Here is a 20,900-nt window from a genome sequence, read left to right as displayed (position 1 = left end):
AGTCTTCCTGCTTCTTCCTCCTTGATCCAGGACGTCTCCAGAGAGCTCAGGGGTCTTCAAAATTCATTTTTGAGGGAGGTAATCAGTCACAGCAGACCTGTGACAGTGTGTTTGACTGTGATAAAAGCGTTAAATCTTAAATTGATTATCCGTTTTTTGGGTATTGAGGGGTTAATCATCCGTTTGCTAGTGGGTGCAATCCTCTGCTAAATTCATACATTTACTGTTATAATTGTTGGCTATAACTGAATTAGTTCATTGTTATTTCAACTGTGACAGTTTTTTGTGTTTTAAAAGCGCTGCAGCGTTTTTTCTATTGCTTGTAAATTTATTGAAAGATTTTTTTCCAAGCTTGCTAGCCTTCATTGCTAGTCTGTTTAAACATGTCTGATACAGATGAATCTGCTTGTTCATTATGTTTAAAAGCCAATGTGGAGCCCAATCTAAATATGTGTACCAATTGTATTGATGTTACTTTAAATAAAAGTCAGTCTTTACTGGTAAAGAAATTATCACCAGACAACGAGGGGGAAGTTATGCCGCCTAACTCTCCTCACGTGTCAGTACCTTCGCCTCCCGCTCAGGAGGTGCGTGAGATTGTGGCGCCAAGTACATCAAGGCCCTTACAAATCACTTTGCATGATATGGCTAATGTTATGAAAGAAGTATTATCTAATTTGCCTGAGTTAAGAGGCAAGCGCGATAGCTCTGGGTTAAGGACAGAGCGCGCCGATGACACGAGAGCCATGTCCGATACTGCGTCACAATTTGCAGAACATGAGGACGGAGAGCTTCATTCTGTGGGTGACGGATCTGATCCGGGGAGACCGGATTCAGAAATTTCAAATTTTAAATTTAAGCTTGAGAACCTCCGTGTATTGCTAGGGGAGGTGTTAGCGGCTCTGAATGATTGCGACACGGTTGCAATCCCAGAGAAATTATGTAGGCTGGATAAATACTATGCGGTACCGGTGTGTACTGACGTTTTTCCTATACCTAAAAGGCTTACAGAGATTATTAGCAAGGAGTGGGATAGACCCGGTGTGCCCTTTTCCCCTCCTCCGATATTTAGAAAAATGTTCCCAATAGACGCCACCACACGAGACTTATGGCAGACGGTCCCTAGGGTAGAGGGAGCAGTTTCTAATTTAGCCAAGCGTACCACTATCCCGGTGGAGGATAGTTGTGCTTTCTCAGATCCAATGGATAAAAAATTAGAAGGTTACCTTAAGAAAATGTTTGTTCAACAGGGTTTTATATTACAGCCCCTTGCATGCATTGCGCCCGTCACTGCTGCAGCGGCATTCTGGTTTGAGTCTCTGGAAGAGGCTATTCGCACAGCACCATTGGATGAGATTATGAACAAGCTTAAAGCCCTTAAGCTAGCTAATGCATTTGTTTCGGATGCCGTTGTGCATTTAACCAAACTCACGGCTAAGAATTCTGGATTCGCCATCCAGGCGCGCAGAGCGCTATGGCTTAAATCCTGGTCAGCAGATGTAACTTCTAAATCTAAATTGCTTAATATTCCTTTCAAAGGGCAAACCTTATTCGGGCCCGGTTTGAAAGAAATTATTGCTGACATTACTGGTGGTAAGGGTCACACCCTTCCTCAGGACAGGGCCAAATCAAAGGCCGTACAGTCTAATTTTCGTGCCTTTCGTAATTTCAAGGCAGGAGCAGCATCAACTTCCTCCGCTCCAAAACAGGAAGGGTCTGCTACTCGTTACAGACAGGGTTGGAAAGGCAACCAGCCCTGGAACAAGGGCAAGCAGGCCAGAAAACCTACTTCTGCCCCTAAGACAGCATGAAGAAAGGGCCCCCTATCCGGAAACGGATCTAGTGGGGGGCAGACTTTCTCTCTTCGCCCAGGCCTGGGCAAGAGATGTCCAGGATCCCTGGGCATTGGAGATAATATCTCAGGGATATCTTCTGGACTTCAAAACTTCTCCTCCACAAGGGAGATTTCATCTGTCAAGGTTATCAACAAATCTAATAAAGAAAGAGGCATTTCTACGATGTGTACAAGACCTCTTAGTAATGGGAGTGATCCACCCGGTTCCGCGGACGGAACAAGGGCAGGGTTTTTACTCAAATCTGTTTGTGGTTCCCAAAAAAGAGGGAACCTTCAGGCCAATCTTGGACCTGAAGATCTTAAACAAATTCCTAAGGGTTCCATCGTTCAAGATGGAAACTATTCGAACAATCCTACCCATGATCCAAGAGGGTCAATATATGACCACAGTGGACTTAAAGGATGCCTACCTTCACATACCGATTCACAAAGATCATTATCGGTACCTAAGGTTTGCCTTTCTAGACAGGCATTACCAGTTTGTAGCACTTCCCTTCGGGTTGGCTACGGCCCCGAGAATTTTTACAAAGGTTCTGGGCTCGCTTCTGGCGGTACTAAGACCGCGAGGCATAGCGGTGGCTCCGTACCTAGACGACATTCTGATACAAGCGTCAAGTTTTCAAAATGCAAAGTCTCATACAGAGATAGTTCTAGCATTTCTGAGGTCACATGGGTGGAAAGTGAACATGGAAAAGAGTTCTCTGTTACCACTCACAAGGGTTCCCTTTCTAGGGACTCTTATAGATTCTGTAGAGATGAAGATTTACCTGACGGAGTCCAGGTTATCAAAAATCCTAAATGCTTGCCGTGTCCTTCATTCCATTCCAAGCCCATCAGTAGCTCAGTGCATGGAAGTAATCGGCTTAATGGTCGCGGCAATGGACATAGTGCCATTTGCGCGCCTGCATCTCAGACCGCTACAACTATGCATGCTAAGTCAGTGGAATGGGGATTACTCAGATCTGTCCCCTTTACTAAATCTGAACCAGGAGGTCAGAGATTCTCTTCTCTTATGGTTGTCGCGGGTTCATCTGTCCAAAGGAATGACTTTTCGCAGACCAGATTGGACGATTGTAACAACAGATGCCAGCCTACTAGGCTGGGGTGCAGTCTGGAACTCCCTGAAGGCTCAGGGATCGTGGACTCAGGAGGAGAAACTCCTCCCAATAAACATTCTGGAGTTAAGAGCAATATTCAATGCTCTTCTAGCTTGGCCTCAGTTAGCAGCACTGAGATTCATCAGATTTCAGTCGGACAACATCACGACTGTGGCTTATATCAACCATCAAGGGGGAACCAGGAGCTCCCTAGCGATGTTAGAAGTCTCAAAGATAATTCGCTGGGCAGAGTCTCACTCTTGCCACCTGTCAGCGATCCACATCCCAGGCGTAGAGAACTGGGAGGCGGATTTTCTAAGTCGTCAGACTTTTCATCCGGGGGAGTGGGAACTCCATCCGGAGGTGTTTGCTCAACTGATTCATCGTTGGGGCAAACCAGAACTGGATCTCATGGCGTCTCGCCAGAACGCCAAGCTTCCTTGTTACGGATCCAGGTCCAGGGACCCGGGAGCGGTGCTGGTAGATGCACTAGCAGCCCCTTGGGTTTTCAACATGGCTTATGTGTTTCCACCATTTCCGTTGCTACCTCGACTGATTGCCAGGATCAAGCAGGAGAGAGCATCGGTGATTCTGATAGCGCCTGCGTGGCCACGCAGGACCTGGTATGCAGACCTAGTGGACATGTCGTCCTGTCCGCCATGGTCTCTGCCTCTGAGGCAGGACCTTCTAATTCAGGGTCCTTTCAACCATCCAAGCCTAATTTCTCTGAGGCTGACTGCATGGAGATTGAACGCTTGATTCTATCAAAGCGTGGTTTTTCGGAGTCGGTAATTGATACATTAATACAGGCTCGGAAACCTGTTACCAGAAAAATTTACCATAAGATATGGCGTAAATATTTATATTGGTGTGAATCCAAGAGTTACTCATGGAGTAAGGTTAGGATTCCTAGGATATTGGCCTTTCTACAAGAAGGTTTAGAAAAGGGTTTATCCGCTAGTTCGTTAAAGGGACAGATTTCTGCTCTGTCTATTCTTTTACACAAACGTCTGGCAGAGAATCCAGACGTCCAGGCTTTTTGTCAGGCTTTGGCTAGGATTAAGCCTGTGTTTAAGACTGTTGCTCCTCCGTGGAGCTTAAACTTGGTTCTTAAAGTTCTTCAAGGAGTTCCGTTTGAACCCCTTCATTCCATTGATATTAAGCTTTTATCTTGGAAAGTTCTGTTTTTGATGGCTATTTCCTCGGCTCGAAGAGTCTCTGAGTTATCTGCCTTACATTGCGATTCTCCTTATCTGATTTTTCATTCAGACAAGGTAGTTCTACGTACTAAACCTGGGTTTTTACCTAAGGTTGTTTCTAACAGGAATATCAATCAAGAGATTGTTGTTCCATCATTATGTCCTAATCCTTCCTCAAAGAAGGAACGTCTTTTGCATAATCTGGACGTAGTCCGTGCCCTGAAGTTCTACTTACAGGCAACTAAAGATTTTCGGCAAACTTCTTCTCTGTTTGTCGTTTATTCTGGTCAGAGGAGAGGTCAAAAGGCTTCGGCCACCTCTCTCTCTTTTTGGCTTCGTAGCATAATACGTTTAGCCTATGAGACTGCTGGACAGCAGCCTCCTGAAAGAATTACAGCTCATTCCACTAGAGCTGTGGCTTCCACCTGGGCCTTTAAAAATGAGGCCTCTGTTGAACAGATTTGCAAGGCTGCAACTTGGTCTTCACTTCATACCTTTTCAAAATTTTACAAATTTGACACTTTTGCTTCTTCGGAGGCTGTTTTTGGGAGAAAGGTTCTTCAGGCAGTGGTTCCTTCTGTTTAATGTTCCTGCCTTGTCCCTCCCATCATCCGTGTACTTTAGCTTTGGTATTGGTATCCCATAAGTAATGGATGACCCGTGGACTGAACACACTTAACAAGAGAAAACATTATTTATGCTTACCTGATAAATTTATTTCTCTTGTGGTGTGTTCAGTCCACGGCCCGCCCTGTCCTTTTTTTGAGGCAGTTCTAAATTTTAATTAAAACTCCAGTCACCACTGCACCCTATAGTTTTTCCTTTCTCGTCTTGTTTCGGTCGAATGACTGGATATGACATGTGAGGGGAGGAGCTATATAGCAGATCTGCTTGGGTGATCCTCTTGCAACTTCCTGTTGGGAAGGAGAATATATCCCATAAGTAATGGATGACCCGTGGACTGAACACACCACAAGAGAAATAAATTTATCAGGTAAGCATAAATTATGTTTTTTTGCTTCTGCCCCAGCTTTATTAAATCCCCTAATATACATGAAGGTTTCTATCCTCTTTCTCCCATCTCCCCTCTAAGCTATAAGTATTAGGGTCATGGTATATTTCCTTGTTTAGAATTAGTAGGCTCCTTTGTACAGTTTCCAGTTTATTTATGGTTGTCTGGAGATACAGTCACTAGAACGTACACAATACACAAGATGAGACCTCACTAGTGATCTATAAAGTGACATACGATTCTTAACTTTCTGTTGCACACTCCTATTCAAGCAGAATCCTACTGGCTTTACCTGCTCTGCTGCTGCATTGTTTACCAACCTTCATGTCATCTGAAATAATAATACCCAAGTACCCTTTCTCTCAGTAAAGTGTATGATTAGCTTTTCAGCTATTGCCTCCAAAATGCACCATTTTACTCTTTGTGATGTGAAATTTTAGATCCAATACATTTCCAAGATCCTACATTTTTTTTACAATTTTTTATTTTTACTATCACTACTTATTGGATCTTCTTGTTGGAACTGCTATGATAAACTGAAAAATACCCTGTTATAAATAATCTTGACCACCAAAAGTCACTGATAAGAGTAATAAAAGCTCACACAAGCAAAATGTTAGGACAGTTGCACATATATTTCTATCTCACCCAGCACTGATAGGACACACTGCTATACAGGTTAATGTGCATTTAAACATCTCATTGCATTACGGCAGTTACAAGTGTCATGTGGTCATAATATAAAGCCTCATGGTTTGATTTCCTTTCCACCATCTCCATGGTTTCAATCCTGCATCCTATGTCCCCGAGAGCTTTTCTTATAAACTCTTCATCCAGATTCAGAATGTGGAAGCGGTGTTCCCCTATTGTGTAAAATGAGCCATTTAACAAAACAAATAATATCAGATGACCACCTGGTTTTAGCCACATAGAGATCTTCTTCAGGCTCCTGAAATAATCATCTCGGTCTTTGCAGATAGCTTCCAGCAAACAACCAAGATATATACAGTCAACTTTTGGAAGGGTTACTGGGTCAGTTAGGTTTTCTTTGGTGAAATCACATTTCAGAATTCGTTTAATTGTCGTTTTAAGTCCTTCTTGTTTTGTCTTCCACTCCTCACTAAAAGATATAAATATATACAGCTCATTAACTCAGTTAATTCAGCCAACCAGCTGCCATCCAGACAGCCCATAGGCTAGACAGAGAATGTACCTGCTGTGCTGCATATTGTCTTTAAAGGGACACTGAACCCAAAAAAAAATCTTTCGTGATTGAGATAGAGCATGCAATTTTAAGCAACTTTCTAATTTATTTATTTTTTATTTGAAAAAGAAGGCATCTAAGCTTTTTTTTTTGGTTCAGTACTCTGAACAGCACATTTTTATTGGTGGATTAATTTATCCAACAATCAGCAAGGACAACCCAGGTTGTTCACCAAAAATGGGCCGGCATCTAAACTTAAATTCTTGCATTTCAAATAAAGATACCAAGAGAATGAAAAACATTTTATCATAGGAGTAAATTAGAAAGTTGCTTAAAATTGAATGCTCTGAGGCCTAGTTATCAAGCTGTCAACCTCAAATACGCTGGAATTCCGCAGCGTATTTGAGGCGAGGCTGATTCGCCTTAGTTATCAAAGGCTAGAGACCGGCAAAAGTAGAATTTTGTGACGTAAGCTTCGATCCGCCGGACTCAGTCCGACACAGATCGATTCTTACGTCACTCCAGATGTTCCGCACACAAGTGCGGCACAATCTGACTACTTTTGCTAGTTATCAAAAAAATAGCAGGTACGCTCGGCACTTTTTCGGCCCAGCGTACCTGGTTTTCAATCCGCCGCCCTGGAGGCTGTGGATCCCATAGGAATCAATGGGAGTCTGACCATAGCGAAAGTTCATGTTCGCCGCTGCCAGACATCCCATTGATTCCTATGGGAGCTGTCTGCACCTAACACCCTAACATGTACCCCGAGTCTAAACACCCCTAATCTGCCCCCCCTACACCGCCGCAACTAAATAAAGTGTTTACCCCCTAAACCGGCGCCCCCGGAGCCCCCCGCCACTATAATAAACTTATTAACCCCTAAACCGCCACTCCCGGACCCGCCGCCACTATAATAAATATGTTAACCCCCTATACCGGCGCCCCCGGAGCCACCCGCAACTAAATAAAGTTATTAACCCCTAAACTGCCACTCCTAGACCCCACCGCAACTCTAATAAATGTATTAACCCCTAAACCGCCGCTCCCGGACACCGCCGCCACCTACATTATACCTAGTAACCCCTATCCTGCCCCCCCTACACCGTCGCCACCTATAATAAATTTATTAACCCCTATCCTGCCCCCCCCTACACCGCCGCCACTGTAATAAATTTATTAACCCCTAAACCTAAGTCTAAAACTAAACCTAACACCCCCCTAACTTAAATATTAATTAAATACATATAAATAATATTTCTATTATTAACTAAATGAATCCTATTTAAAACTAAATACTTACCTGTAAAATAAACCCTAAAATAGCTACAATATAAAAAATAATTATATTGTTGCTATCTTAGGATTTATTTTTATTTTACAGGCATCTTTCAATTTATTTTAACTAGGTACAATAGCTATTAAATAGCTATTAACTATTTAATAGCTTACCTAGCTAAAATAAAGAGAAATTTACCTGTAAAATAAATCCTAACCTAAGTTAGAATTACACCTAACACTACACTATACTTTAATAAATTATTCCTATTTAAACTAAATACTTATCTGTAAAATAAACCCTAAGATAGCTACAATGTAATTAATAATTACATTGTAGCTATTTTAGGATTTATATTTATTTTACAGGTAACTTTGTATTTATTTTAGCTAGTTAGAATAGTTATTAAATAGTTATTAACTATTTAATAACTACCTAGCTAAAAGAAATACAAAATTACCTGTAAAATAAATCCTAACCTATGTTACAATTAAACCTAACACTACACTATCATTAAATTAATTAAATAAATTACCTACAAATAACTACAATTAAATACAATTACATAAACTAACTAAAGTACAAAAAATAAAAAAGCTAAGTTACAAAAAATAAAAAAAATAAGTTACAAACATTTCAAAAATATTACAACAATTTTAAGCTAATTACACCTAATCTAAGCCCCCTAATAAAATAACAAAGCCCCCCAAAATAATAAAATGCCCTACCCTATTCTAAATTTAAAAAGTTCAAAGCTCTTTTATCTTACCAGCCCTTAAAAGGGCCTTTTGCGGGGCATGCCCCAAAGAAAACAGCTCTTTTGCCTGAAAAAGAAAAATACAACCCCCCCAACATTAAAACCCACCACCCACATACCCCTAATCTAACCCAAACCCCCCTTAAATAAACCTAACACTACCCCCCTGAAGATCATCCTACCTTGAGTCGTCTTCACTCAGCCGAGCCACCGATGGAACCGAAGAGGAGATCCAGAGCGGCAGAAGTGATCCTCCAAGGGGCGCTGAAGAAGTCTTCCATCCGATGAAGTGATCCTCTAAGGGGCGCTGAAGAAGTCTTCCATCCGGGCAATGTCATCTTCCAAGCGGGGTCTTCAATCTTCTTTCTTCAGGATCCATCTTCATCCCGCCGACGCGGAACATCCTTCTTCCCTGACGGACTAACGATGAATGACGGCTCCTTTAAGGGACGTCATCCAAGATGGCGTCCCTTCAATTCCGATTGGCTGATAGGATTCTATCAGCCAATCGGAATTAAGGTAGGAAAAATCTGATTGGCTGATTGAATCAGCCAATCAGATTGAAGTTCAATCCGATTGGCTGATCCAATCAGCCAATCAGATTGAGCTCGCATTCTATTGGCTGTTCCGATCAGCCAATAGAATACGAGCTCAATCTGATTGGCTGATTCAATCAGCCAATCAGATTTTTCCTACCGGATGGAAGACTTCTTCAGCGCCCCTTGGAGGATCACTTCATCGGATGGAAGACTTCTTCAGCGCCCCTTGGATGATGACTTCTGCCGCTCCAGATCTCCTCTTCGGTTCCATCGGTGGCTCAGCTGAGTGAAGACGACTCAAGGTAGGATGATCTTCAGGGGGTAGTGTTAGGTTTATTTAAGGGGGGTTTGGGTTAGATTAGGATTATGTGGGTGGTGGTTTTAACATTGGGGGGGTTGTATTTTTCTTTTACAGGCAAAAGAGCAGAATTCTTTGGGGCATGCCCCGCAAAAGGCCCTTTTAAGGGCTGGTAAGGTAAAAGAGCTTTGAACTTTTTTAATTTAGAATAGGGTAGGGCATTTTATTATTTTGGGGGGCTTTATTATTTTATTTGGGGGATTAGATTAGGTGTAATTATCTTAAAATTGTTGTAATATTTTTGAAATGTTTGTAACTTATTTTTTTTATTTTTTGTAACTTAGCTTTTTTATTTTTTGTACTTTAGTTAGTTTACGTAATTGTATTTAATTGTAGTTATTTGTAGGTAATTTATTTAATTAATTTAATGATAGTGTAGTGTTAGGTTTAATTGTAACTTAGGTTAGGATTTATTTTACAGATAATTTTGTATTTCTTTTAGCTAGGTAGTTATTAAATAGTTAATAACTATTTAATAACTATTCTAACTAGCTAAAATAAATACAAAGTTACCTGTAAAATAAACATAAATCTTAAAATAGCTACCATGTAATTATTAATTACATTGTAGCTATCTTAGGGTTTATTTTACAGGTAAGTATTTAGTTTTAAATAGAAATAATTTATTTAATGATAGTGTAGTGTTAGGTGTAATTGTAACTTAGGTTAGTTTTTATTTTACAGGTAAATTTCACTTTATTTTAACTAGGTAGCTATTAAATAGTTAATAACTATTTAATAGCTATTGTACCTAGTTAAAATAAATTGAAAGTTGCCTGTAAAATAAAAATAAATCCTAAGATAGCTACAATATAATTATTATTTATATTGTAGCTATCTTAGGGTTTATTTTAAAGGTAAGTATTTAGTTTTAAATAGGAATAATTTATTTAATGATAGTGTAGTGTTAGGTGTAATTGTAACTTAGGTTAGTTTTTATTTTACAGGTAAATTTCACTTTATTTTAACTAGGTAGCTATTAAATAGTTAACTATTTAATAGCTATTGTATCTAGTTAAAATAAATTGAAAGTTGCCTGTAAAATAAAAAGAAATCCTAAGATAGCTACAATATAATTATTATTTATATTGTAGCTATATTAGGGTTTATTTTAAAGGTAAGTATTTAGTTTTAAATAGGATTAATTTAGTTAATAATAGAAATATTATTTAGATTTATTTAATTAATATTTAAGTTAGGGGGGTGTTAGGGTTAGTGTTAGACATAGGTTTAGGGGTTAATAATTTTATTACAGTGGCGGCGGTGTAGGGGGGGCAGGATAGGGGTTAATAAATTTATTATAGGTGGCGACGGTGTAAGGGAGGCAGATTAGGGGTTAATAAGTTTAATATAGGTTGCGGCGGGGTCCGGGAGCGGCGGTTTAGGGGTTAAACTATTTATTTAGTTGCGGCGAGGTCCGGGATCGGCAGGATAGGGGTTAATAACTTTATTATAGAGGGCGGCGGTATAAGGGGGGCAGGATAGGGGTTACTAGGTATAATGTAGGTGGCGGCGGTGTCCGGGAGCGGCGGTTTAGGGGTTAATACAGTTCTAAGAGTTGCGCCGGGGTCTAGGAGCAGCGGTTTAGGGGTTAATAACTTTATTTAGTTGCGGGGGGCTCCGGGGGCGCCAGTATAGGGGGTAGAACAGTGTAGTTAGTGTGGGTGCTTAGTGACAGGCTAGCAATAAAGTTGTCAAAAAGCCGAAGAGCAGCGAGATCGGATGAGTGATAACTCTCACAATCCGCTGCTCATCGCCCCGTACTTGGTGCGCGGCTTTTTGACAAATTTATTGATAACTTAGGCGAAATTTTGCAGGTCCGCGGCGGCGATGGTAGGCGAGCTTGGGCTGGCGAAGGCAGGAAAGTTGACACGTTGATAACTAGGCCTCAATATCTCAATCATGAAAAAAAAAAAAATTGGGTTCAGTGTCCCTTTAATGCACGGTTGTATACAGGCAACATGAGCACACTCTGGGGCCCATTTAACAAGCACCGTTGGGAGCTTGTGGGCCCATGTTTCTGGCGAGTCTTCAGACTCGCCAGAAACAGCAGTTATGAAGCTCTGAGCAGGCGGACAGGAATCGCCAGAAATCAACCCGATCAAGTACGATCGGGTTGATTGACACCCCCCTGCTGGCAGCCGATTGGCCGCGAGTCTGCAGGGGGCGGCGTCGCACCAGCAGCTCTTGTGAGCTTATGGTGCAATGCTGAATACGGAGAGCGTATTCGTATTGCTCTCTGCATTCAGCGAGGCCTTGCGGACCTGATCCGCACTGTTGGATCAGGTCCGCAAGACCTTTCTTAAATCGGGGCCTAAGTATAGTCTATGGCAGTGATTGCAAAACTTTTAGAGCCCAAGTGCCCAAACTGCAACACAAAAGCAACTTATTTATCTCAGAAGGCCAGCACTGCAATTAAACCTGAATGGGGTTTTTTATTAGAGAAATACTTCATTCAACTGTCTGAGCTAATTAACTGATTTTGTCTCACAACAAAAACACAATAAAAGAGGTTTCAATGATACAAACAGATTTTATCGAAAAAACAACCAATTACCTGGCTAATTCCCATTTAAGTGAACAGACCTGTAAATCTTTTACTTATATAGTGCAAACACAGCATCATAGTTTACAAACTATCACATGAATACAGGTGTCAGGGTTCTCATTGCTAAGCAACAAATAACAACAAAAGTTTCTCGTAGTTTTCTTAAACCAAAGAAAGAGAGAGGGGGAGAGAGAGGGAGGGAGAGGGAGAGAGAGAGGGAGAGAGAGAGGGAGAGAGAAAGAGAAATGGAGAGAGAAAGGGAGAGAGAGAGAGAGAAAGAGAGAGGGGGAGAGAGAGAGAGAGAGAGAGAGAGAGAGAGGGAGAGAGAAAGGGAGAGAGAAAGGGAGAGAGAAAGAGAGAGGGGGAGAGAGAGGGAGAGAGATAGGGAGAGAGAAAGGGAGAAAGAAGAGAGAGAGGGGGATAGAGGGGAGAGAGGATGGGACAGAAAGGGGGGAGAGAGAGACGGGGGAGAGGAAGAGGGAGGACAAAACGGAGACACACACGCAGGTAAACCCCCTCCCATAATTTACACTTACCTGATAAATTAATTTATTTCATGATGGTGAGAGTCCACAATCCATTACTCCTGGGAATTAGTATTTCCTACAACTAGGAGGAGGGAGAGATTCCCAAACCCCAAGAGCTCTATAAAACCTTTCCCTCCTCATTGGTAAATTAGTTTGATGTAAAGCGAAGCAAAAAAGGTAGGAAAAAAGAGCAAAATACAGGAGCAGGAAAAAAAAGATGTGTGCAAAATAATTTAACACAAAAAAACAGGGTGAGGTCTCGTGGACTCTCACCGCCATGAAAGAAATGAATGTATCAGGTAAGCATTAATTATGTTTTCTTTAATACAGGTGGTGAGAGTCCATGATCCGTTACTCCTGAGAAATATGACACAAGCTGTGTAGTCCACGAGTAATGAAAAATAAGGCAAGATAAAAAGAACATTGTTCCCCCAGTAAAAATAAAGTTACAATCCAAAAAAGAATAAACAGGGTAGTTTAGAAAAATAAAATAAAACAACACCTTGCAAATTTGATCAACAAAAGCCTCATTCTAAAAATTCAAAAAAATGGCCACTGAACGAATAGAATTTGCAGAATTTGTTTAGATGAAGGCTGTCCCTTCTCTAAGAAAGCTTTATGAACTAAAAAGTTTCAACCAAGGAGCCAAAGAAAGAACAGAAGTTTTCTGCCCCTTCCTTGGAACAAACAAACTAGAAGTTTGTAAAAAATCCTAGAAGTGTCTACATAATACTTCAAGGCTCTTACAACATCCAAGTTATGAAGAAGCCTCTCTAAAGAAAACTAGGACATAAAGAAGGGACAACAATTTCCTGTCTAAAATTTTCCAAAGACACAACCTAAGGAAAAAAGACAAATTTAGTCCTAAAAACTGCCTTATCCTGAAGAAAAATATGATAAGGAGGACCATATGATGGAGCAAACAACTAAAACTCTTCTAGCAGCAGACATAGCCAAAAACCTCCAGAAAAAAACTTAATGTCCACCTTATGCAAAAGTTTAAAAGGAGGAGACTGCAAAACGTCCAATACCAAATAAAACTCCAGGGAGGAGAAATTGGCTTAAAAACAGGTTTAATTCTAGCCAAAGCTTAAATAAAGCCATGAATGACAGAATTTTTTTTGACCCTTCAAAGAACTGGCAAATAAACCCACATCAAAACAATCCTGCAAAAAATGCAAAAACCTATCAATTCTAAAAGAATCCCATGAAAAAACATGATCCATATACCAAGATTAAAAAGCATTCCAGACCTCATGATAAACCTTCCTATTCACAGGCTGTGGCGAATCATGTCCGCCAGACATCGATAAATGCCGACAGCATATGCTGTCGGCATTTATCATTGCACAAGCAGTTCTGGTAAACTGCTTGTGCAATGCCGTCCCCTGCAGATTCGCGGCTAATCGGCCGCTAGCAGGGGCTGTCAATCAACCCAATCGTATGAGATTGGGCAGATTGATGTCCGCCGCATCAGAGGTGGCATACGAGTTAAGGAGCAGCGGTATTAAGACCGCTGCTTCTTAACTCCTGTTTCCGGCGAGCCTGAAGGCTCACGCAGAAACAGGGGTATATGGCCCCATTTTGGCCATGATCAATCTGCCCCCATATCTTCATGTAAACTTGAATGAGGAAATAGATTTATAAGGACTATTTAGACAATCCAGATAGAACTATACTTCTAGACCAAGACAAAGGAAATTTTTTTTTATTGGATTCCAATTCCCTGTTCAGATGAAAAAGGACAAAAAAGATTAGAAATTAAGAATAAACCAAAGGAATTAATGTCCTTAAAGAAGAAACAGCTCCCTTAACTATAGTCTCAGTAGAGATAATAGAATCCAACATTTCCCTTGAACTGAACCTTTTGGACTGACTCTACATATAGGAAGTCAGTCCAAATAAGATTAACTGCATATTAACAGCACATTCAAAGGCCTCTAGTTATCAAGGTCTGGCGGACCTGATCCGACACTGTGGATCAGGTCCACCAGACCTCGCTGAATACGGCGAGCAATACGCTCGCCGTATTCAGCATTGCACCAGCAGCTCACAAGAGCTGCTGGTGCAGCGCCGCCCCCTGCAGACTCGCGGCCAATCGGCCGCCAGCAGGGGGGTGTCAATCAACCCGATCGTACTCGATCGGGTTGATTTCCGGCATTGTCTGTCCACCTGCTCAGAGCAGGCGGACAGGTTATGGAGCAGCGGTCTTTGTGACCGCTGCTTCATAACTGCTGTTTCTGGCGAGCCTGCAGGCTTGCCAGAAACACGGGACATCAAGCTCCAATCGGAGCTTGATACATATGCCCCAAAGTATTTAGGATAACAATTCACCTTTACTTAAAACATTTAAAAACAAAACAGGAGTACATACATATTTAACCCTGCACAATGTCTCACGCGCTTCATGACGGACTCATGGTTTTTCAGTTGGGGAGTAGGGTTACCACCCAGATAGTATTTTTAAGGTTCAGATCAAAGTTGAAAATAAAGATGAAATATAGAAATAAAGATGCTGTAATGTTTAAATCTTCTTCTGCATGTTCTGTAATCTAATTATAAACAAAAGATCATTTAAAATCAGTCCTAGCAGCTTTCATTCTTGATTTATGCTGTATCATTACTTTTGCAAATTTATGCTAATGAGCGTGGCTGGTATTTTTTTCCAAAAAAGTGGGAACCATATTGAGAAGCTGTTTTTGCATTGCTGTTAATAGCAGCAATATTGAGAAAAAAAGCACAGCAATCGTATAAAACCAAGTGCTGAGAAATGACGTGGCACATGGTGCGGTGTAGCTGAATGATATGACAAAGGCCATGACCCTAGCAAGAGCAAAGATATAAAGTTCATGCAGACCATTGTATGGAACAGGGAAAAGCTGTGTGTGACAGACCCCTCTGTCAACCTCCCTACTGATTATGGATTCGGGCATTATGTTAAGTCACCCTGTGCCCATTATAGGTACAGGGTGCAAATCCAACAGTACTGGAGGGGTTAACTTCAGTTTTGAGTAACTGTTGTTGGAGGGGTTAACTTCAGTTTTGAGTAACTGTTTTGTCTAAGACAGTTGGAGTTGTTTTTAAACCAGAAGTAAGCAGAAGAAGGACTATAAACAAGCATCTGAGCAAAAGGACCTGATTTTAAAGAAAACACAGAGATCTGAGAGTTGAAGGAGAGTGTCAACCAGGTGGGAGACCTGTATAAATACCGGGCATATAGCCCTCAATAAAGTGGATTCTGTTTTACCCTCAAGACGGAGCTTGGTCTCTTGTTTGTGGGGAAATTAACTGGATTTGTGTGTTGCTGATCCCGTATTCAGGGCATCTTTCATCTGGTATTAACCCTCGATAACAGGGTTATACCATAACAATTGGTGGCAAGCGACGGGATGGTCCTCATCACCTGGAAGAGCAACTACACAACAGGACCTAATGGAATACCGTATGAAAGGCTGAAAAGAACCACCCTTAAAGACCTGCTAGAACAACGGGGCCGACAGCCCAGTAACCTCAGGTAACCCCCGAAGAAGCAAGCTTTGACCGGGCAGTTAAAATAAGACTGGCGCATTATGGCCCCAACCCGTCTGCCGAAATTATCGATCGGGTCATAGCAGCCGTGGAGGCAAACCTACTTTGCCAAAGCGGCGCTGCAGCAGCCCAAGTCACAGCAACCCCAGTGGAAAAGAGAAAAGTACATTTTGCAGCTTTTAAAAACTTCATTGAAACAGAAAGAGAGATTGATAGGTACCTTGCGGATTTTGAGAGACAATGAGCACTACACAAGGTACCCGCAGAGGACTGGGTCACGATATTATCCGGAAAATTATCCGGCCGGGCCAGCGAGGCTTTTCGGGCCATTCCAGATGAGGAAGTCAGGGACTATAATGCTGTAAAAGAGGCTCTGCTCTCCAGGTATGCGATTACACCGGAGGCATACTGGAGACGGTTCAGAGACACTGTTAAATTATCTGGAGATTCCTACGTCGAGTGGGCATATAAGGTGCACCGCACAGCAGCTCACTGGATAGCGGGGTGCCAAGTAGTATCTGGGGAAGGGGTGCTGCAGCTATTCCTGTTGGAACATTGCTTTGACAAGTTATCTGCAGGAGTTAGAGAGTGGGTTTGGGACCGTAAACCCTCCACCCTGCATGAAGCTGCTTGCCTGGCAGATGAGTATACGGATGCCCGCAAACTGGACACTTCTACCACTAAGATCCCTGCCAGAGTGGAGTACAGACCCACAGTCACCCCAGCAGCTACCAGTTACCAACCCCGGGCCCCGGCGCACCGCTCTACCACACTGCCTTCAGCCATGAACTATCCTCAGACAGCCCGGTTCAACTCATGGGATTACTCACAGCCTATTCGGTGCTTTGGATGTAAGCAACTAGGGCAGAAAAGACCAGAGTGTCCCCTAAACACAGCGAACCAAGCACAGTCCTGGAGAAGACCCGCTGGCAGAAACCCACGTAACCCTCAGCCTGCTGCCCACTGCGTAGAGGAGGAAGAATGCTGGGGCATCCTACATGAAGCAAACCCCGTGCAAGCTGCCCACCGGGATAACCGGCAACAGCACCAGCAACTGGTTAGAGTGAATGGGAAGGAGATCAGTGGTCTACGGGATACGGGTGCTACCATGACCTTGCTCCAAAAGAACTTGGTGTCTGAGAACCAGCACACTGTAGACACTGTGGCTGTGAGGGTAGCAGGGGGCGCTGTGTTCTACCTACCTGTTGCCCGGGTACATTTGGATTGGGGAGTGGGCTCTAGACATGTGAATGTGGGGGTCATGAAGGACTTACCAGGTGATGTTCTCCTTGGAAATTACTTGGCCCCCCTTGTTTCTGCCAACGCTCCCATGGGTCCTGCCGATGTTAACCCTGTGACTACCCGTGCCCAGATCCATGCCGCAGAGACTGACCCACCTGCTGCTGAGCCCCAGGATGCTGAGCTCAGTGAATCTCTGTCCACTATTGATACGTGGAAGTCCCGTTACAATGCACTGATGAAGGAGAAGAGTCAAGTAGAGGATGAAATGGTCACGTTAAACAATCATGTAACGGTGCTAGCAGGAGAAAAGAGGAGTGCAGAGGAAAAAGTTTGTTTAGAACGGGAATCTCTGCTACACAAGCTGCACCGACAGACCGCAGAAAACACCAGCTTCAGAGTGGAACATGAAACATTAAAGACAAACTTAGCGACACTGGAGGAGAAGCTGACGCTGGCTCATAGTGAGGTGCAGCAACTCAAGGGCACCCTACGTCAGTATGAAGGACTTGTGGCTACCTATAAAGAGCAGGTACAAAAAATGCGTAAAGAAGCCGATGAGATTTGTCTCCAACTGGAAAGAAGCGTCTCTGAAAACAAAAACTTGAAGGAATGTTTAGCCCTGGTCTGGGCACTGAAGAAGTTGAACCCTTATTTATACGGACAGGAATTCTCTCTCATAACGGGAATGCAGATGGATTGTCCCGGCAAACTGACATTCCTACCACCTCCTAGTCTGGTCATCCCCAAGTTGACCCACCAAAGGGTCAAGCCGGGTCTGCCGGAGTGTCCCACCAGGAGGGGGCCATGTGACAGACCCCTCTGTCAACCTCCCTACTGATTATGTATTTGGGCATTATGTTAAGTCACCCTGTGCCCATTATAGGTACAGGGTGCAAATCCAACAGTACTGGAGGGGTTAACTTCAGTTTTGAGTAACTGTTGTTGGAGGGGTTAACTTCAGTTTTGAGTAACTGTTTTGTCTAAGACAGTTGGAGTTGTTTTTAAACCAGAAGTAAGCAGGAAAAGGACTATAAACAAGTATATGAGCAAAAGGACCTGATTTGAAAGAAAACACAGAGCTCTGAGAGTTGAAGGAGAGTGTCAACCAGGTGTGAGACCTGCATAAATACCGGGCATATAGCCCTCAATAAAGTAGATTCTGTTTTACCCTCAAGACGGAGCTTGGTCTTGTGTTTGTGGGGAAATTAACTGGATTTGTGTGTTGCTGATCCCGTATTCAGGGCATCTTTCATCTGGTATTAACCCTCGATAACAGGGTTATACCATAACACTGTGGATTACCAGAAAAGGCACCCATGGCAGGTCATAATGGAAACAGGATTGGCTGCCTTATTATAGCACTGATATATGGTACAGCACTTCATCCTGTGGGTGCGCCAGAGCACATTTATTTAATATATGCCAAACAAGATGCATCCCATATAATGCTATATACCATCTGTTTTTACATGAATTAGAGTACAGGTAATGTAGGACTTTTATTCCATACAGGTGGTGAGAGTCCACAATCCATTACTCATGGGAATTGCTCTTCTTTACAACCAGGAGGAGACAAAGATTCCCAACCCCAAGAGCTCCACAAACCCCCTCCCACCTCACAGATACCTCTGTCTTGTCTTTGCCTCCACTGGAGGTGGTAAAAGAATGAATATGTGCATTTGATTCTTTAGAGAGAGGGGCCTTCGGTCTACTGAGGCACATTTATCCCTCAGAGTGCAGTGTATGTCAGAGGGATGTATGTGGGGTATGGTTTGTGACTCTCTTTTCCACCTTATGGAAAATTTGGCTTAGTCTTATGAATCTACAATATTCTCCTGTTCCATAACCTCTGCTGATTTGTTTCAGTACTGGTTTGGCTGTCTACTTTACTAGCAGATAAGTGTTGGTAAGTACTGGGTGTCATGATTGCAGCTTCAGATGCAATTCTATTTGCTCAATTTCACATGAGACCTTTTCAGCTTTATATGCTCTGTCAGTGGTGCAGGGATCGCACTCAGTTATTTCAAAAGATGTTTCTGTATCACAGTACAAGACAGTCTTTGACTTGGTGGATCATCAGTTCATTATTCAGGGGCTTCTTTTTGCTCATCCTACCTGGACTGTGATCACTACAGATGCAAGTCTACCAGGTTTGGGGGTCTTTGAGAGCACAAGGGGTTTGCCAATAAATGTTTGCTATTTTCTGCTATTTTCAGGGCTCTTCAAACTTGGCATCTATTTATAGGGAGTCTCATCTCCACTTTCAACCAGACAAAGGATTGGCTTCAATCAATCATTAGGGGGGAACCCATAGTTTCCTAGCGATGAGGGAAGTGTCTTGAATACTCTCATGGGCAGAAGTCAATTACTGTCTAGTCTCTAAAGTCCATATTCCAGTAGTGAACAATTGGAAAGCTGATTTTCTCAGCCATCAGTCTCTGAATCCAGGACAGTGGACTCTCCATCTGGATGTTTTCAGTCAGATTGTGGATCTTTGGGGTTTTCCAGAGATAGATCTGAAGGTTTCTTGTTTGAACAACAAACTTCCCAGGTACTTTGCAAGGTCCAGGGACCCTCAGGAAGAGTTGGTAGATGCTCTAGTAGCTCATTGGTGATTTCACCTTGCTTATCTGTTCCCCCCTCTGGTTCTTCTTCCCAGGGTGATTTCTAAGGTTAGAGAAATCACCAGTAATCCTGATTGCCCCAGCTTGGCCTCACAGGATTTCGTATGCATATCTGGTTCAAATGTCCAATTGTCCTCCTTAGCCTCTTACGCCTCGTCCAGATCTTCTGTCTCAAGGTCCATTTTCCATCTGGACCTAAAAATTTCAATTAAGGCTTGTAAGCCAGTGACTAGGAAGATTTATCATAAGGTCTGGAAGGTTTTTATTGTTTAGTGTATATATCATGGTTTTTCCCGGCATTCTTTTTTAATTCCTAGAATTTTGCAGTTCTTGCAGGAAAATGGTCTATCTGCCAGTTCTCTGAATGGGCAGATTTCTGCTCTTTCAGTTTTGTTTCATAGGAATATTTCTAATATTTCTGACATTCATGGTTTTGTTTAGGCTTTGGCATGCATTAAACCTGTGATCAAGCCAATTTCTCGTCCCTGCAGTCTTAACTTGGTGTTAAAGGTTTTGCATGCTACTCCTTTTGAGTCTATGCATAAAGTGGATATTAAGCTTCTTTCTTGGCAATGTCTTCTGCTAGAATAGTTTATGATGTGTCTGCTCTTTCTTGAGACCTTCCTTTTCTTATCTTTTATCAGGATAAGGCTGTCTTAAGGACTAAATTGTAAGGACTATGTTGTAAGACCATTGAAGTATTATGTTGATGCTACTAAGGATTTTAGACAAACTTCTAGTTTGTTTGTTAACTTTTCTCATTCTAGAAAAGGACAGAAAGTTTCTGCTGTTTGGCCTTTTGGTTGAAACTTTTGATTCATAAGGCTTACTTGGAGGTAGGTCAGCCTCCAGCGAAACAGATTTCTTGGGCTTTCAAGAATGAGGCTTCAGTTGACTACATCAAGCTGTCAAGGCAGCTACTTTGACTTCTTTGCATACGTTTACTAAATTCTACCATTTTTATGTTTTTGCTTCTTCTGAGGCAGCCTTTAGTAGGTCCTTCCGGCAATTGTCTCAGCTTGATTTATTTTTGCCTGCTTATTAAATTTTAAGTGCATTAAAAAAATGTGTTTTTACATCCCACCCTCTATGGGGCCTATTTATCAAACCGTCACTGAAAAAATGATTGAATTC

At 42.2% G+C, this 20,900-nt stretch overlaps 1 protein-coding gene across 1 annotated transcript in view; it reads right to left on the bottom strand.

Annotated features, from left to right (window-relative positions):
• Positions 1–5,781: 5,781 nt before the first annotated feature.
• LOC128636749 (indolethylamine N-methyltransferase-like) overlaps positions 5,782–20,900 on the bottom strand; it is an 87,082-nt gene continuing 71,963 nt past the window's right edge. Inside the window, exon 3 of the mRNA XM_053689731.1 lies at positions 5,782–6,283. Within this exon, the coding sequence (XP_053545706.1) occupies positions 5,863–6,283 (421 nt within the window). The 3' untranslated portion in view covers positions 5,782–5,862. The remainder of the gene's footprint in view (positions 6,284–20,900) is intronic.

This window comes from Bombina bombina, chromosome 7 (genome assembly GCF_027579735.1).
Source record: "Bombina bombina isolate aBomBom1 chromosome 7, aBomBom1.pri, whole genome shotgun sequence".
Lineage (NCBI taxonomy): Eukaryota > Metazoa > Chordata > Amphibia > Anura > Bombinatoridae > Bombina > Bombina bombina.
This window is presented reverse-complemented; position numbering and strand designations above follow the sequence as displayed.